Source organism: Tinamus guttatus, unplaced genomic scaffold (genome assembly GCF_059628265.1).
Source record: "Tinamus guttatus ecotype Peru unplaced genomic scaffold, ASM5962826v1 Tinamus_guttatus_pri_ptg000242l, whole genome shotgun sequence".
NCBI classification, from domain to species: Eukaryota; Metazoa; Chordata; class Aves; order Tinamiformes; family Tinamidae; genus Tinamus; species Tinamus guttatus.
Window position 1 is genome coordinate 5,761,757 of NW_028288776.1, and position 14,294 is coordinate 5,776,050.

Consider the following 14,294-nt stretch of genomic DNA (forward strand, 5'->3'; position numbering starts at 1 on the left):
GAGAAAGGACTCTGCCTAAAGGAAGGGTAGTTAGGAAAGCAGGAGAATAAGTATAAATATTGTAATTACTTTCTAAGAGGCGAGTTAAACATGCTTAAAATATGCCTTCTTTGTATTTACAGAAGTTCTTTTCTGTCTTTCTTTCCCATGGGGTGATCATTGTTGTGGATAATGGAATGAGCTGTAAATCTGAGATACACGACACTCTTGTATGCATACTGGTATTTATTAATCAATACACTGAACATGATTTGACACACTGTGTCCTGTTTAACCCTGTTTTTCTGTCTGTTTAAACTCCTCAGTTTTCTTTGGTAAGTGCTTGGTATTCAGATCCTACAAATCTGCATAAAACCAACACATACCATGAACTGCCTACAGATTCGATATGCATGAATCTCTCCCTTGTACTAACAGCCTTCATACGTGCAAAATAAGACCAAGGGGACAAAAGTGGGGCTGAGAAGGGTTCCCTGCCAATTTGCCCAGCTGGAGCATCTCCCCTTGAACCGTGCATCGTTATTGAGTGTGCATTGACCTCAGGGCACTGACTGTTGGGTCCTCCACTTGCTAAACACATTGACCTCGCAAAATGAACCTGTACAGACTGTTGCAACAGGATAACTGAATCGCATTCAGGGAGAAGCCCTCTTTATAACATGCTCTTCATTATGGCATGCAAAATTATCTCTGGTGCCTTATAAAGAGGGTCAAGCCTGCTTTCTCCATCTAACATCCAAATCAGGCAGGAATGACGGCGGTCTGGCTGCTGTGCCACTGTTACAACACCAGAAACTACTTCGTTTGGAAATATTTTCTGTATGTAAAGCTAATTCTGCATGACACCAATTCCTTTGCCAGAGGGAACCTGATGCAAGGTTTATGCGAATGTGGAGAATGGCTCAAAAGTGATTTGTTACGCTCTCCCCTTAGTTTAATTTCTTTGAGCGAGCGGATTTTGTCCCACTGGTCATTCTAACCTCCAATCCAAAACGCACCTAGTGCCGCAACCATGCGCTTGCCACCCCTCCTGCCCCAACACCCACGGCCACACACGGGCCCGGGCCACGCGCGCCCTCCTCTTCCTCCCGTAAGGAATGAAAGGGCCAGCACCATCTCCCCAGCGCGTCCTCCATCTCAGCTGCTTGCACCAGCCGTGGGGGTGAATGCAAGTGGGTGAGGGCAGCAGCAAGGCCACCTCCACGGCTCCGTCCTGGCCCCTTGGCCAGGGGGGTGGCGTTGGTGGCTGCTGCAGGGCCGGGTGCTGCCCTCCCGGAGGGGACGAACTTCACTAACCTCCTGAGAGTGTCACTCTGACTTTTATTGCACTATCAGTTTCTTTTGGTTTACTCCTGTCGCGCTGATACAAATTCTAGCTTTTTTTTAAAAAAAAAAACTTTCTGCTTTTTAGTTATGATTTTCTTCCTTTCCTCTTTGTACTAATGCTTCTCTCTAATCTTATTTGCATTCAAATTACCTCACCAGGTGGTACACCGATCAGAGGTAAGAATGCTGAAATGTGCCTCCAGTTGTCACGTCACTCCATCTCCTGTCTGCCTTGTCCTCTCTCTGGTGTTTCTCATCTCCAGCTTTTACTCTCTGCCCTAACTCTGCCAGCGCTCTCGCTCATCTGCACTCTCCCGCCAGTGTGTTTATTTTGGTTGATTTTTTTAGCGTGACTTCTTGTAGACCCATCCATTGCAATTTTGCACTGTTGAAAGGGGTTATTCAACGGAAAGTTTGCAAAGTGGGAAGCGGTTCCCGGCCTGCGCCACGGAAGGGTTGGTGTCTCCTGCAGCGCCTGCGAGTGTCCGAGCTCCCCGCGCGGTCGCGGCCGTGGGGGCCCCGTGCCCAGGGAGGGTTAGCTGGATTGCTCTGACGTAAGCTTGAGGAGGTAACATTTTCACAAGAGAACAGCCAGACTCTTCTCTCCTGCTGCTGACAGGCATGAAACTCTAATCAGGAGGAGATGGATTCCAGAAAACTTGAGCAAATCTGGCTCTGGGACAAGCAGTGCCTTTGTCCGAGTGCTTCGTGTTGGCCTTTCAAGAGCAAAAACCCTCCAAAGTGGCAGCAGAGCGGAGAACTGCTGCCTCTAGACCCAAGGACCCCCCTTCCTGCGCCGGACAAGCTGGTCTTGCTTTGTAGCATAAAGATTTGTTTGAGTAAATGAATCAGAAACGCATCTGGCTGCTTTAAGCCTTCATTAATTAAATCCACCTACAGCTTGACAGCCCGGTGTGCAAAGTCTCGGGCTAGTTTCTCACAGCCTGTGTGCACCAGTAATGACTTTTGGAATGGAGTGTTGTTTTTCTAGCCTAAACACTCAAAGTTGTCCCTTTAGATTAACTTTAGTGTGTTAATCAGTGCTACTTGGTAAGGCCCTACGGAGTTCTCTTGTGATTGTGGTTACCCCTGTTGACTGACCCCTGGATTTCTTGATAGAAAATGACTACCAGCTCCAGATCGACACAGTCTCATTTGTCCAGTTTTCCCCCTTCTCCCCTTCCCTCTCCTTTTTCACCGACTCACTGCTGGAAGTTAATAATCTGACTCTTTGGAACTGGTTCTGTTGCTGGGGGTTAATGTTTTCAGCTCCCGTTAAGTGATTTTGGAGCAAATGTGAATTGCCGTTTGATGTGTATTTGCATTAAGTTGCCTCTGTAGCAAATCTGGGTCAGGGAGAAAGACTGCAAACCGTATTTTGATATGAATGGGCTTACATATCTGTCATTCCTCCCCTTGGAACGTGCAGAGATTGACAGCTGTGATGTTACAAGCTCCTTAAACTATTTCTTCATCTTCTATTTCTATTGCAAATCCTAAAAGGGAATGACAGATTGAATGCTAACTAGCGGAGCGCCCGGAGCTGCCGGCGCTGCGCCCGGTGCGCCGCCTTGCCAGGGCCGCCCCGCGCAGCCGCGCGCTCCCTCCTTCCCTCCCTCCGTGCCTGATGACATTAGTGACTCAGCACCAGAACCGCGTGGATGCTCCATACGTCCTGCTTGGGAACCGAGTGCATCTCTGTGGAAAGAACCATCCATCTCATAAAGCATAAGCTCCCCGCACCCTCCCCACCCCCGTTTGAGTCCTGATGAGGTATTTTAAGAATGTTCTTGACATTATTTAAAATATATGTGTCCTGTTTGAATGTCAGAGATGACATTTTTGTGAGAGCAAACAAGAGCCATGTGCTGCTCTCTGGCTTCTCCCAGAGGATTTCTGTCAGCCTAATGCCTTTTATTTAAAACGGAGGTCATTGCATTTCTAAAGATAACGACAGATTAGATGAAAGTGCTTGTATAATGGTGAGGTTATGTCCATGTGGAAGTGACTGTTCTGCCATGTTCTATACCCAGCTGCACTCTTGTTCCTCAGGAAGGTAAGTTGGATGCTTTGGAAACCATTCCTTTGTCTCAAAGGAAGGGTGAACTAATGACTCTTTTGGTAGTAACCTTTGGGGAGAGGGGTGGGTTTGGTTTGGTTTAATTGCCACTGTGAATGTGTTGATAGGAGATGGGTGTATGGAGATCTGGGGAAATTGAACTCTTAGTCAAGAAGCCAGTGCAGGCCCAGTGGAAAACCCACTTGCAGGAAATGATATGGGATTAGCAAGAGGATAATCTAAGTAAAATTCTGCTGTGCAGTCCTTACCAAACAGGATGAGATTTATCTGACTAACCAGCCCTTTTGATCTTACCCCACACATTTGGTCCAAGAAACCTCTGGCTTCTCTAAAATGGGAGAAGATCCCATCTATAATTGAGGATCTCAGGGTTTAGCTTAACTCTTTATCCCGCAGGGGCTACCCCGGATAATAATTTAGGATAATAATTTAATCTTAAAGTCTCTATTTGTGCATCAAGAAGACTTGGAGCTGGCAAGTACCCATCCCATTAGGCAATAGCCAGCTGCTTGGGGTGACCAGCAGATCATATCAGCAGCTCCGTGTTTGAGCAAGTTACTCTCCATGCTTATTTTCAAAGCAGAAAATAAGATGTTCATTTCCATTGGGTTGGAATTGAACCAGCTCAACCTTTAGTGAAACCTGGCTGCTTTTGCCTGCCCCAGGCTGTAAGAGACAGCAGAGCACAGTTGTGTTTCAGGTGGGTGCTGGATCGGACAGGCATTATATCAGATGCGCACAAGGAGGTAAAGCAGTATCATCATCACGGGCATTATCCCTCTCCAGTCAGATTTATTTGTTACTTTTCTGTCACTACGGGAAATATCTGAGGTTCCTGTGCATAAGAGTATTTCTTCCCCGCAGACGTCAGCGTAGCAGAGGTCTGTCTGAATTCACGTTAGATCAGCTCGCTCGGGTGTCAGAGCTGTCTGTCGGAGCAGACAGGTAAACACCCGCGCCGACTCCTCTACAGCGGCAGCTAAACCCTTCCCAGTACCGAGCAAACTGCTTTGGCTCCGGTACCTCCGCACCATCCGGCGTGCTGGGGTGTAAAGCTATCCAGAGAGATTAGAGGGAGCTAAAAGAATGTCTTTGCTGTCTGTTTTTCTGAGTGTGTGTTTGTACATTTGATTGCACTTTGTGTATGGTAGGATTTGTTTCTGTTTCTTGAGCTTTTTCAGTCACAAAAAAAGAAAAAAAAAAAGGAAAAGACAACTTGGAAAGAAGATATGTTGGAGGAGCAGACAGTGTTGGAGGGAAGGTTGCATGGGCCAGTGCCTAGAAATGTTTGTAGTGCCGTGTTTTGAACTGCCTGGACTCAGCTGGCCTCGTGTCCCCGCGGCAGCGCGTGCGGAGGCCTTGCTGCGCGGTTCGCAGGGCTGTCTGTCGCTGCTGTCCCCTGAGATTCCCGGGACCTGCCGCTGGGAGACCAGAGCATCCCCAGGGCTGCCTCGCCGGAGCCCGCGGGCCCCCGCGTCTCCCCTGCTCCCTCTGCCCCCGGTGCTCTCGGCAGCCGGCCCCGGTGCACGCGGGAGTGAATCCGGAGCCGCGCCGGCCTCCCGAGCAGGCCCCTTGTGTGCCAGTCACGGGCTCGCAGGCCTAATGAGCCTAATGAGCGCTCACAATGAAAATAGATTTGTAGTTACCTTGTTTGCATAATTGGCACCGCTGATGGCAAGCGGAGGCGAGGTGCCTTCCTTTGCAGCAGCTGGGAGGTGCCGTTCTTATGAATTGCAAAAACCTAGCGAATATGGGAAATGATATTTTTATTATTAGTGTCTCTTAAGTGGTTTCTATGTCTCTGCGTTTGTCGCAGGTCCCGTAACAGGTGCTGGTTGTTCCGAGCAGCAGCCTGGGTGGCGAACTCCAACCCTTCTGTTGTCCGGGCTCTCTCGTCCCTTACTGCACCACAGTCACACCTCAGGGTCCTTTTCTGGTGCTGTCTTGGCTCTGGCCCCTGCTTCACAGATCTCCAGGTTTTATTGGAAGGATTATCCTTTTTCTGGGAGTGAATTTTTAGCCAAAGGGGGATTGGGATCCACATCTGAGCACTAGCTGAAGGAGTGACTAAGAATGCTGCTTCAGGAGAAGGCAGGTGATATTTCTGCGGAGGACGCTGATGTGGTAGGAGGAGAGAGATGGAGGGGGTTTGGGGTAGCCACATGCTCTAGCATGCAGGATGGGGAAAATGTACCTATTTTAAGCTGCCTGAGAGAAAAGTCCCTGGTCCAGTAGCTGGGTTCGTTCCCAGTTGCACTGCAAGCGCTTTCCTTAGATCAGAGCTGTGACAGCAGCCTGTGTCCTCTGGCTCTTGGGTACTTGGCTTTGAAGCTTCAGGGAGCTGCTTCCAGTGCAAGGGACAGAGCTCCCAGCCAAACAGGAGTGGCAGAAGAGCCCCAAGAGCTGTCCAGTTTGGCTGCCGTGTCATGTTTAGTGGCTGTTCGTGCTTTCTTTTCCTGATAGAGCAGGGTTTCAGAGAGATCAGTCTGTAGCTCAGAGCAGTGACAAGCCCTCTGGGGCCCAGTAGATCCAAGGCCTCCCCACAGGGCTGCCAGGGAGGGCCCTGACCAGGATGTGCCTCCCCTGTGCTCTGCACTGTGCACTTTCTAAATGCTTCATTTAAGCACTGTCACTGCAACTAACAATTTTGCCCGAGCACAAGTATATTTGAATAGATAAGTATCTCAGAGAGCTGCTATCGGGGCTGTTGTCAGTCCCTAAATTTAACAAGCAAAAGAGGAATCTAGGAGAGGAGGGACGGGACTGGCAGGGAGATACCAACACAGAGGACCTACAAGGGATGCTTGTCAATCAGTGGGACGTGTTTCTGCCCTCAGCTTCCAAAAGCTCTGCCTTGTCACTCTCCTCCCTGGTGCTGGAGAGCAGCCAGGGGTTTTGCTCAGGAGCTGCAGCTCTCTGATATGCCGAAACACGTTATCAGGAGCGGATCTGATGCGCGCGCGAGGTGAACGTGTCGCGGCAGCGCGGCGAGGCTCGGCCGCCCGCTCCCTGCCGCAGCCCTGCCTCCCGCCGCCGCCGGACGGTGCTCGGCGGGCAGAGGGTTCCCGCGTGTGTCCTGCTGCATGTCCTGCTGCGTGTCCTGCCGCTCCTCTGCGCTCGCGTGTGCGCATCCCCGCTCGTCGGCTAGAGCTGAGCGCTGCCTGGTTGCGCATCAGGGCTCTGCCCTGCAAATGAGAGGGCAGCACTTGGCTCAGAAGCACTTGAGGAGTCCAGATAAGTCTGCTCTAATATCCTGTGTGAGCAAGACCTTACTCAGCGACTTTCACAACATAAATCCTGCTGTATGGAGGAAAGTAAATCAGCCTTCTTCCCCGGGTTTGCAGAGGCACAGCAGATTGTAGGACAAGCCTTTGGGAGAGCTAGAGTAGAAATCACGTCTCTGCATTCCCAGGCCTCTGCCCTTGTTGCAGGGAATTCTTACCAAGATTTCTCTATGCTCTTGAGGTTCTTCAGATACTGCCTTTGCAAACCTCAAAGGTAGCAGCTGCCCAGGAGTTGGTTCTGTCTTTCATGTGGATCCTAATGTCCTGTCCATCCTAGAGATTCTCCAAGAACCCTTCTCTGGGCCTGGAGCATTTCAGTCTGGGAGTTTTTCCCAAGGCTCAGGTGTGTGGTGTGATTTTTGTTTTGTTTCTGTCTCCAGCTTTCTGATCCTACCTACATCTGAGTTGCTTAACTTTGTTGATAAATATCAGTATCCCTCAGATATTCTACCCTTTCTTTTACCTATCGCTTAGTCGGAGGCCGTCCTTTGAGAAAACAACTTTTATAGCCCTTGCGACTGCTATCAGCGTGCCCTGATGCTTCTGTTTTCTGCTAGCTGTTAGCTATACTGAGCACTCTTTCTGAATTATTTTCTCTTTCTGATTTCAATTGAAGGGTTTGCTTTGACCTCGCTCTGCTTTCTGGGTTCTTTCTTGCTCCTGTCGTGCTATAGTTTGAACAGTCAGACCAACTCAAATACAGCACTTGCCAAATGTCTCTAAGCAGTTTGTAGACAGTTGTTGACATAAAGTTTCATATTTGTTCTGTGATGCCCATAACCAGGCTGTGTCTTCCCTGGCTGCAGAACTTGCAATTTCCTGCGGAACAGGCAATAATAACATATAATCTTCATTTTCTCCATCCTCTCTGTTGTTTCCTTCTCTCCCCAGCATTAATGTTGGGGAAAAAAAGAGTAGTTTGGCCAACTGACATTTAAGAGCCATGGTGATTCCAGAATGCTGTATGTATAAAGGGTATAAACGCTGGTGTTGTGTATTAAGTGTCTAAAAGGGCTACAGCAAAAGGTAAGTCCTCACTGCAGAATTACCTAGGGATCATACCTGGGAATTACCTGCTAACTCCTCCCTGGGCGGATGCCACTGCCTGTCACCAGCTTCTGGGGGGGGAAAGGGGAGGAAAAGTCCCCGAGCGGGTGCTCGTGCAAGAGCGGGTGCCTCTCCAGCAGCACGGGCTGCAGAGGGCCCTGCTCGCGGGGCGCGGGGTGCAGCCACCGCTCCCGCTACACGAGCCTCGTGCGAGCGTGCAAAATTAGCTCTGATGGCAGTGGGTGCCCACGGAGTAATGAGCAGAAATAAAGGAGGGGATGGTGCACGGCGAGTTCCAGGAAAATCTTCCTGACAGAGAGCATAACCAGGCTGTGGCATAAATTCCTGGAGGAAGTGGTGAAAGGCCTATCACTTAGCACATTTAAAATGGGATTGGACAGAACACAAGTACATTTACAGCAGGGAACGATCCTGCCCTGGCCCCCAGGGAGGCACGAGATAACCTAATAGGGCTTTTCCATTCCTAGATCCTCCGATTCTCTGTAGCCTGTCAGTGCCGGGCAGCTTCCTGCCGCTCCGCTGCCCGTCACGCTGCTGTCAGCTGGCAGACACCGTGCAGATACTCCGCGTTCACCCTGCCTTGAGCAGCGGAGCTCCATAGGCTGCGAGTGTCCGGAGAGCACCAGGGATGCTCCCTGGAGCATCTAGGGAAGGATGGCACCTCCCGTTGTTCGTAGGTAGCCGAGCGTTCTGTCTTACTGCAGCTTTCTTTCCAGCGCTAATGCAACAGCAGGGAGGGCTCTGCACATCACTGCTATTAAATGGCAGAACCCGGGGAAGTTCATTTTTCCCCATGACATATAGACTTACGCCACGGTCGCAATTTATCCTTCTGAATAATGTAAGTGGCTGTGGTTGATTCACATTAGTTTTCCTTCTGTTCTGATGATATGAAAAAGTGAGTTTGACCTCCACAGCTTGAACCAGCAAGAAAAGTGAAGGGAATTTCAGCAGCTGTTCTGAGAGCCATGCTCTGTGGTCGTTTTGAACCGTGGCAGGCAAAAATGAGTTCACATCCTTACAAGCAAAGGGGTTAATATTTTCTTTCAGTTCAGTACATGGTCTGTGAGCAGAGTTCCCTTTTTACAAGCAACCCCAGCCATCAGGATCTGAGCACTCAGGGTGCTTCAGAAACGGTTCCTGCATCGCCTGGGGGGAGCAGGCTGAGCAGCCGCCTCTTCGGAGCCTGGCAGTGGCTCTTTGCTCCTGCAGTGCCAGGTTGCTGCCCTCTGCATCCTACCTCTTTTTCTTCACCTCCCTCTTTCAGGCTCCGTATGGGGCGCAGTTAGTGGGGATTAGATGTGATCAGTCTTAGGTGCTGGACGAGAAGCGGTTGGATGAAAGAGCAGCCTTGCAGGCCAGCTGGCGCTGGGCACGACTGGGCCAGGCAAGCAGATGAAAGGCACGTTAGCTCAGCTCGCGTGCCTGTCGTAGGCCCTCCCTGTGTGAAATCCTGGGTGCTCGGGTGATTATCGCAGTTATTTAGGTGTACCCCTGCTCCCCTGGCACTGGGGTCAGGCCAGGTGCTGAGGAACCTGGAGCTGGTGCTGAGCACAGGGCTGTGGCGCCGGGGCTGGAGCAGGGGAGGGAGGCTCTCACGGGAGCTCCGCGCGGCACGACGTGTGTACTGCATTTGTGTACATCTTTCATGTCACACACTGAATTTTTGACCATTTACATCATTGTAATCGAATCTGAAAGGACAAGGAGATAACTGACACGGAGGAGGTTCACAAAAGGCCAAGTGTTTCCGAGAAGGGAGCGTCTGTTGGAAGGAGGGTGGTGAGGTGGGAGAGATGGGGCTCTGCCATCCTCTGTGCAGGAAGGTCACAATTTGTTGAGCATTTGTGAGGCTTTGTGTGTATCAGATAAGAAACAAACAACTGCAGTTAGTGGGCTTTGTGCTCCACTGTTTTGATTAAAGGCTTATTAAAGGTCTTTTTATTAGAAAGGAGTCCCATACGAAGCTGTAATTAATATGTGTGTATGTGTATGTTTTTCCCTTTACTGAAGCAATGAATGTAAGTAGTAGGGGCGTTTGGAAATGCATCAGTAACTGGTTCCCTGTGCATTAAAAAAATAATAATAATAAACTTCAAAAGCGGCTGCCAGCAGAAGCACTGTGGCTTGGGCCCACGTGCTGGTACCCAGGGAGCAACAACACAATGTATTTATCCAGGAAGATACTTTAAAGGTGCGGGGCACGGCCTTCATCTTCTGAGGCTTGTCTGCTCAGTGCCCAGCTCCAGCATAACCTGAATCGTCCCTGTCGTCTTGTTTGTGCACAGGAGCTCTGCAAATAGAGAACAGCGAGGAGTCGGACCAAGGCAAATACGAGTGTGTGGCGACCAACAGTGCGGGAACCCGCTACTCGGCGCCGGCCAACCTCTACGTCCGAGGTAAGAGCAGCTTCTGCCAAAGGGGGTCCCTCTGCCTGCCCAGAGCTGCATGGCTTGTTGTTGAAGAGTGTGTCCCTGTCCTCACGCCCAGATCACACCTTCTGGATCGTGTGACATGGCCTTTTTGCTCAAAAACAAGCAAATTGACTTTAAGGGCATCTTTGATTCACCGTGGATTTGATTCAGGTTTGCTGGAAATTCATTTTTCCTGTTTATATGGTATTATAGAAAATGCTGAAAGAAGGCGGGGATTGGAATTCCTTTCCTCCTTAAACTACTAAACTTGGTGTCACACTTATTTTAATTGGGAGCGAGGGGTGCTTAATCCTCTTTGTCTAAATCAACCTTTGGTGGAGAGATATAAAACAGGTCATGCTCTGATGAGCCAAAAGTGCTCAGCAGTGGGGGGAGCAGATATTTAGACATTGCTCTGGAATGTGTGCCTTAAAAACTGAAGAATGGAACAGCTTTTTGGAGATGTCCTAATCCATCTTCTTTGCATCAGTGACTGAGCCTCTGGGTATTAATGGCTCACACTGGGCACCTGCTGGAAATTAGCTGCAATTCATGTAAAATGACTTTCTAATGGTAGTTGTATTGCTGATTTAAAACTATTTTCAACATACCGGAATAATTAAGTTTTATATTAGGACAGTTTCTTGACATTTTTTTCTCCCTACATTAAAGGTGTTTGGGTTAGCTTGGAGAGGCGCAAGGGCTAAATCCTGTATATGCTTTCAGCAAGAAAAAAGCATGCTTCCTCCTGTGAAACTCTGTATAGCTAAAGTCACCGGTCAGAAAGCCCTGGGAAGTGTAGTTTTGGATATTCCCAAGAAGAAAAAAACAAATTCTTATGCTGGTGCTACCCGTTGTTTGTTAGGAAGTTAGAAGCAAATTTAATTTCCACATAGTAGATGAACTGTTTAATAATAAAATCTCACCTTCAGTTCTTCTCTCCTTTGAAGAAAAAAAAATGCAATCTTAAAAGCAGTATATGCCCTGGTTAGTACAGAAAGAGGACATGAGAATGATTAAGTCTTCACATGCTGTGTGTTTGCTTTTAGGGGTGGCTTCTGCTGTTGTCGTCTTTGCTTATTCTGGGGGAGTGCTTTTTTATTTTGCAGCCTAATTTGGATTATAAAAGTCTTCAGAAGGCTGAAGTATCCAATTAAGCATGTTCAGAAGATGAAGCTATATCTGTGCGGTGGAATCACTCATTTCACTCTCACAATGTAATTATGGATGATTTTAAACTCCCTGTGTTCTTGCAAGTTCATTTTTCAGGCAAGTTGTACTACAACACATGCCAGATTGTCGTTTTTCACTCGAAGGGAAAGGGTTTAGTTACCAGGTTGTTGCACAGGTTTGTGTGGATACCCAACCATTTTGCTGCAGTATTTGGGATTGTTTTGCTTCCTGTGCCATGCTCAGAGTTTCATCGCTCCTGTTTTCTATGGAAGTATGGCTGGAAATGGGCACAGTAGCTTCAAGAGGTGGAAATGCTTAAAAACCTTCTGGTTTCTCTCCAGTGTACACTCTTTATTTAGCATGTGGATCCCATAAAACTTGGCTTGCTGCTCAGCAAGGTTCCCCTCCTTGATTTGTGCTGGATATGGTCTTTGGATGGTCTGCACATGCGAGAGGATCCTGATGTTCAAAGGAGCAAACATGTTCTTAGACATACGCCTTGCTGTTAACCATCACTTTCTCTATGCATAAATTTTTGGAAGCAGCCTTTTTATTGCACATAATCTTTACAATGTCAGTCTCTAGCCTGCCTGAGCCTGATAAAGCCCTGCTGTATATAAAAGACAGGATACTCCATAAATTATTAGCAGATGGAAATCACTGTACATGCTATGTCCTAGATGGTGTTTATGCTTGCAGCTTCTGATATCTAATGTTCTGCAAACAAATATGGTATCATTACTACAATCCCAAAGTCAGTCAAACCAAGGACAGTATTTTATCTCTTTAACAAGCAAGGAAAATATGAAAATGCCTTAATTTCTCAGTCCTGAGCTGCAGATTAAAAGAATCCCTGGCTTTTCTACTTGCGATTGTCCTACAGTGTTGTTATTAAAAGGTTCAGTGACTTCCAGCAGGGTCTTTAGAAAGTGCCCACATCTTTGTGAGAGAAGACATTAATTAACGCTAAATTACAGGGAAGTTAAGTGTTTCAGCTGCACCACCGCTGCATGGTGGGTTCGCACTGATTGACCCTCTCATGGTGAATACCCAAGGAGGTACCTGCTCACTGGCAAGCGTGGCTGAGCACTGCTTGTCTGGTAGGTGTATGAGCAGCAATATTAATTTCCACCCTATGCAATTCTCAGAAGTGTCTGATCTCATTTACAGCCTCTTCTTTTTTAAAATATTTCCACTGTTTGTTTGCCACTTGCCTCTTGGGGTTTGTGTTTCGCTCGCATCCCTGCCCTTCGCAGCCTCCCAGGTAATTGCCGTGGGGATGCAGCATTAGGAAGCACAGGCTCCTTAGCATCTTCAGCCTGTTTCTCATGCCTACAAAGGAAGGTGTTGGGTGCTGAGAAAAAGCATGCAGGCAGTGCTCAGGGCTTCCCATATCAATGAAAGAGGAGGAAGGAGCAGGTTACACCAGTGCCTTGCCTCTGCAAATCCTTCCGAGCCAGCACAGATGGACTTCATTAAAAGTTAAAACATTTCCACACCAGGGATTTGTAAAGGAAAATGGATGCATTTTCCTCGGAGCTATTATTTTCATCTTACTAACTGTGCTGAAAAACAACCCTCAATAAGCATTGTGCCTCTGAGCTGACAGGTCTATCCGTCGGTGGCCGCAGAGCCGGGGCGGGTGCCTCCCGCGGCGCTGCACAGGCCCCCGGGCACAGAGGGCTGCAGGCAGCCTGGCCATGCCGGAGGGGCATGAGCAGCACGAAGGGCAAGGGCAGCGTGGCGAGCTGGCGTCGAGCACGGCCTTTACGGGGGGTGCAGGGACACATCTTTGTCGTGCCGGCGTGGAGGCACCTGGAGATGCTGCCTCAGATGCTGCGTTTCCCACCACGGAGGTGCCCTCATCCACTTGCGGTCCGTGGTTACAGGTATTGCACTGCCTCAAAGCTGTGATTAGATTTGGGACTTGGTGGTGCTGCGAGGGGAGGGGAAGGGAATAGAAACATATGGAAGAAGTGATTTCTCTAATGCAGAGAGCTTACTGTCTAATTTAGCAGCAAAAATCCGAGGAGTTGATTCAAGATATATAAGAAATTGATTGAAGAGTAGAAAGGAGATTGGACCTAGCATGGAAAAAAAAAAGTTGTGTCATTTCCCTGCACTCCCCAGGGTGGAGTGCAATGGCACCGCTCCCTCTAAGCCTCTGGGTTTCTGTGAACATATTTCACTGTGGCTTTGCCTGCAACTGAGGGGCATCTGCACAAAGAGAGGGATTTCAGCCCGAGGGTTGCACCGCTGTGCCCGGTGCCCCCCTCAAAGCAGGCCCTCTGATTTGACAGCCTCCTGTCTGAGAGTTCTCTTCTGCCCTTCCCCTCCTGTGCACATGGCATTTATTTCACACTTAAGTGAAGCAAACAAACATCAAGGCTTACAAAAATGCTATAGAGCTCAGTAGGTCCGGTCCCCAGCACTGCTGCTTCAGCAGTGAGCAGTACAGCTGCTGTTAGGATCGTACTTGCTGCAGTTCTTGCCGTGGGCTTCCTGGCAAGCGAGAAGTTTGCTGTCAAGTTTTCCTTTCCTACGTGCGGCTTTCTGAACTTTGAAGGCGATGGTGGAAACGGTATTTGGCATGTCCTGGTGAGGCGAGTGGAGCTCCCGGGCTGAAAACATGGCTCATCCTGTGCCGAACTGACAGCACAGCTGCTTCTAAAGGAGGGCTGTTTTAAACTGAAATGTCTCTGCCCCCAACTTCCAAGCCCGAGCTACCAAGTCAGACTGTGGTAAATAGAAATGGTATTAACTGCAAAAATCTGTACTTTCCTGGTCTGTCTTCTGAAGGGCCAGGCTTGTATTAGATTTGGCAGAGAGAAGACTTGCTTAGAGTCTGAAGTTTTATTTGCCAAATTTCAGTAAGGAGCCATCACCCAAAATGGAAAGGAGTGTGTTCTGCACCCAGCATCCCTTCCCTGGCGTCCACAGGGCTTTAGG

The 14,294-nt window shown here is 48.8% G+C and overlaps 1 protein-coding gene across 1 annotated transcript in view; it reads left to right on the forward strand.

Annotated features, from left to right (window-relative positions):
• Positions 1–14,294, forward strand: part of PTPRF (protein tyrosine phosphatase receptor type F) — a 272,958-nt gene that overhangs the window by 177,219 nt on the left and 81,445 nt on the right. Inside the window, 2 exon segments of the mRNA XM_088526108.1 lie at positions 1,486–1,503; positions 10,047–10,157. Of these exon segments, the coding sequence (XP_088382234.1) occupies positions 1,486–1,503; positions 10,047–10,157 (129 nt within the window).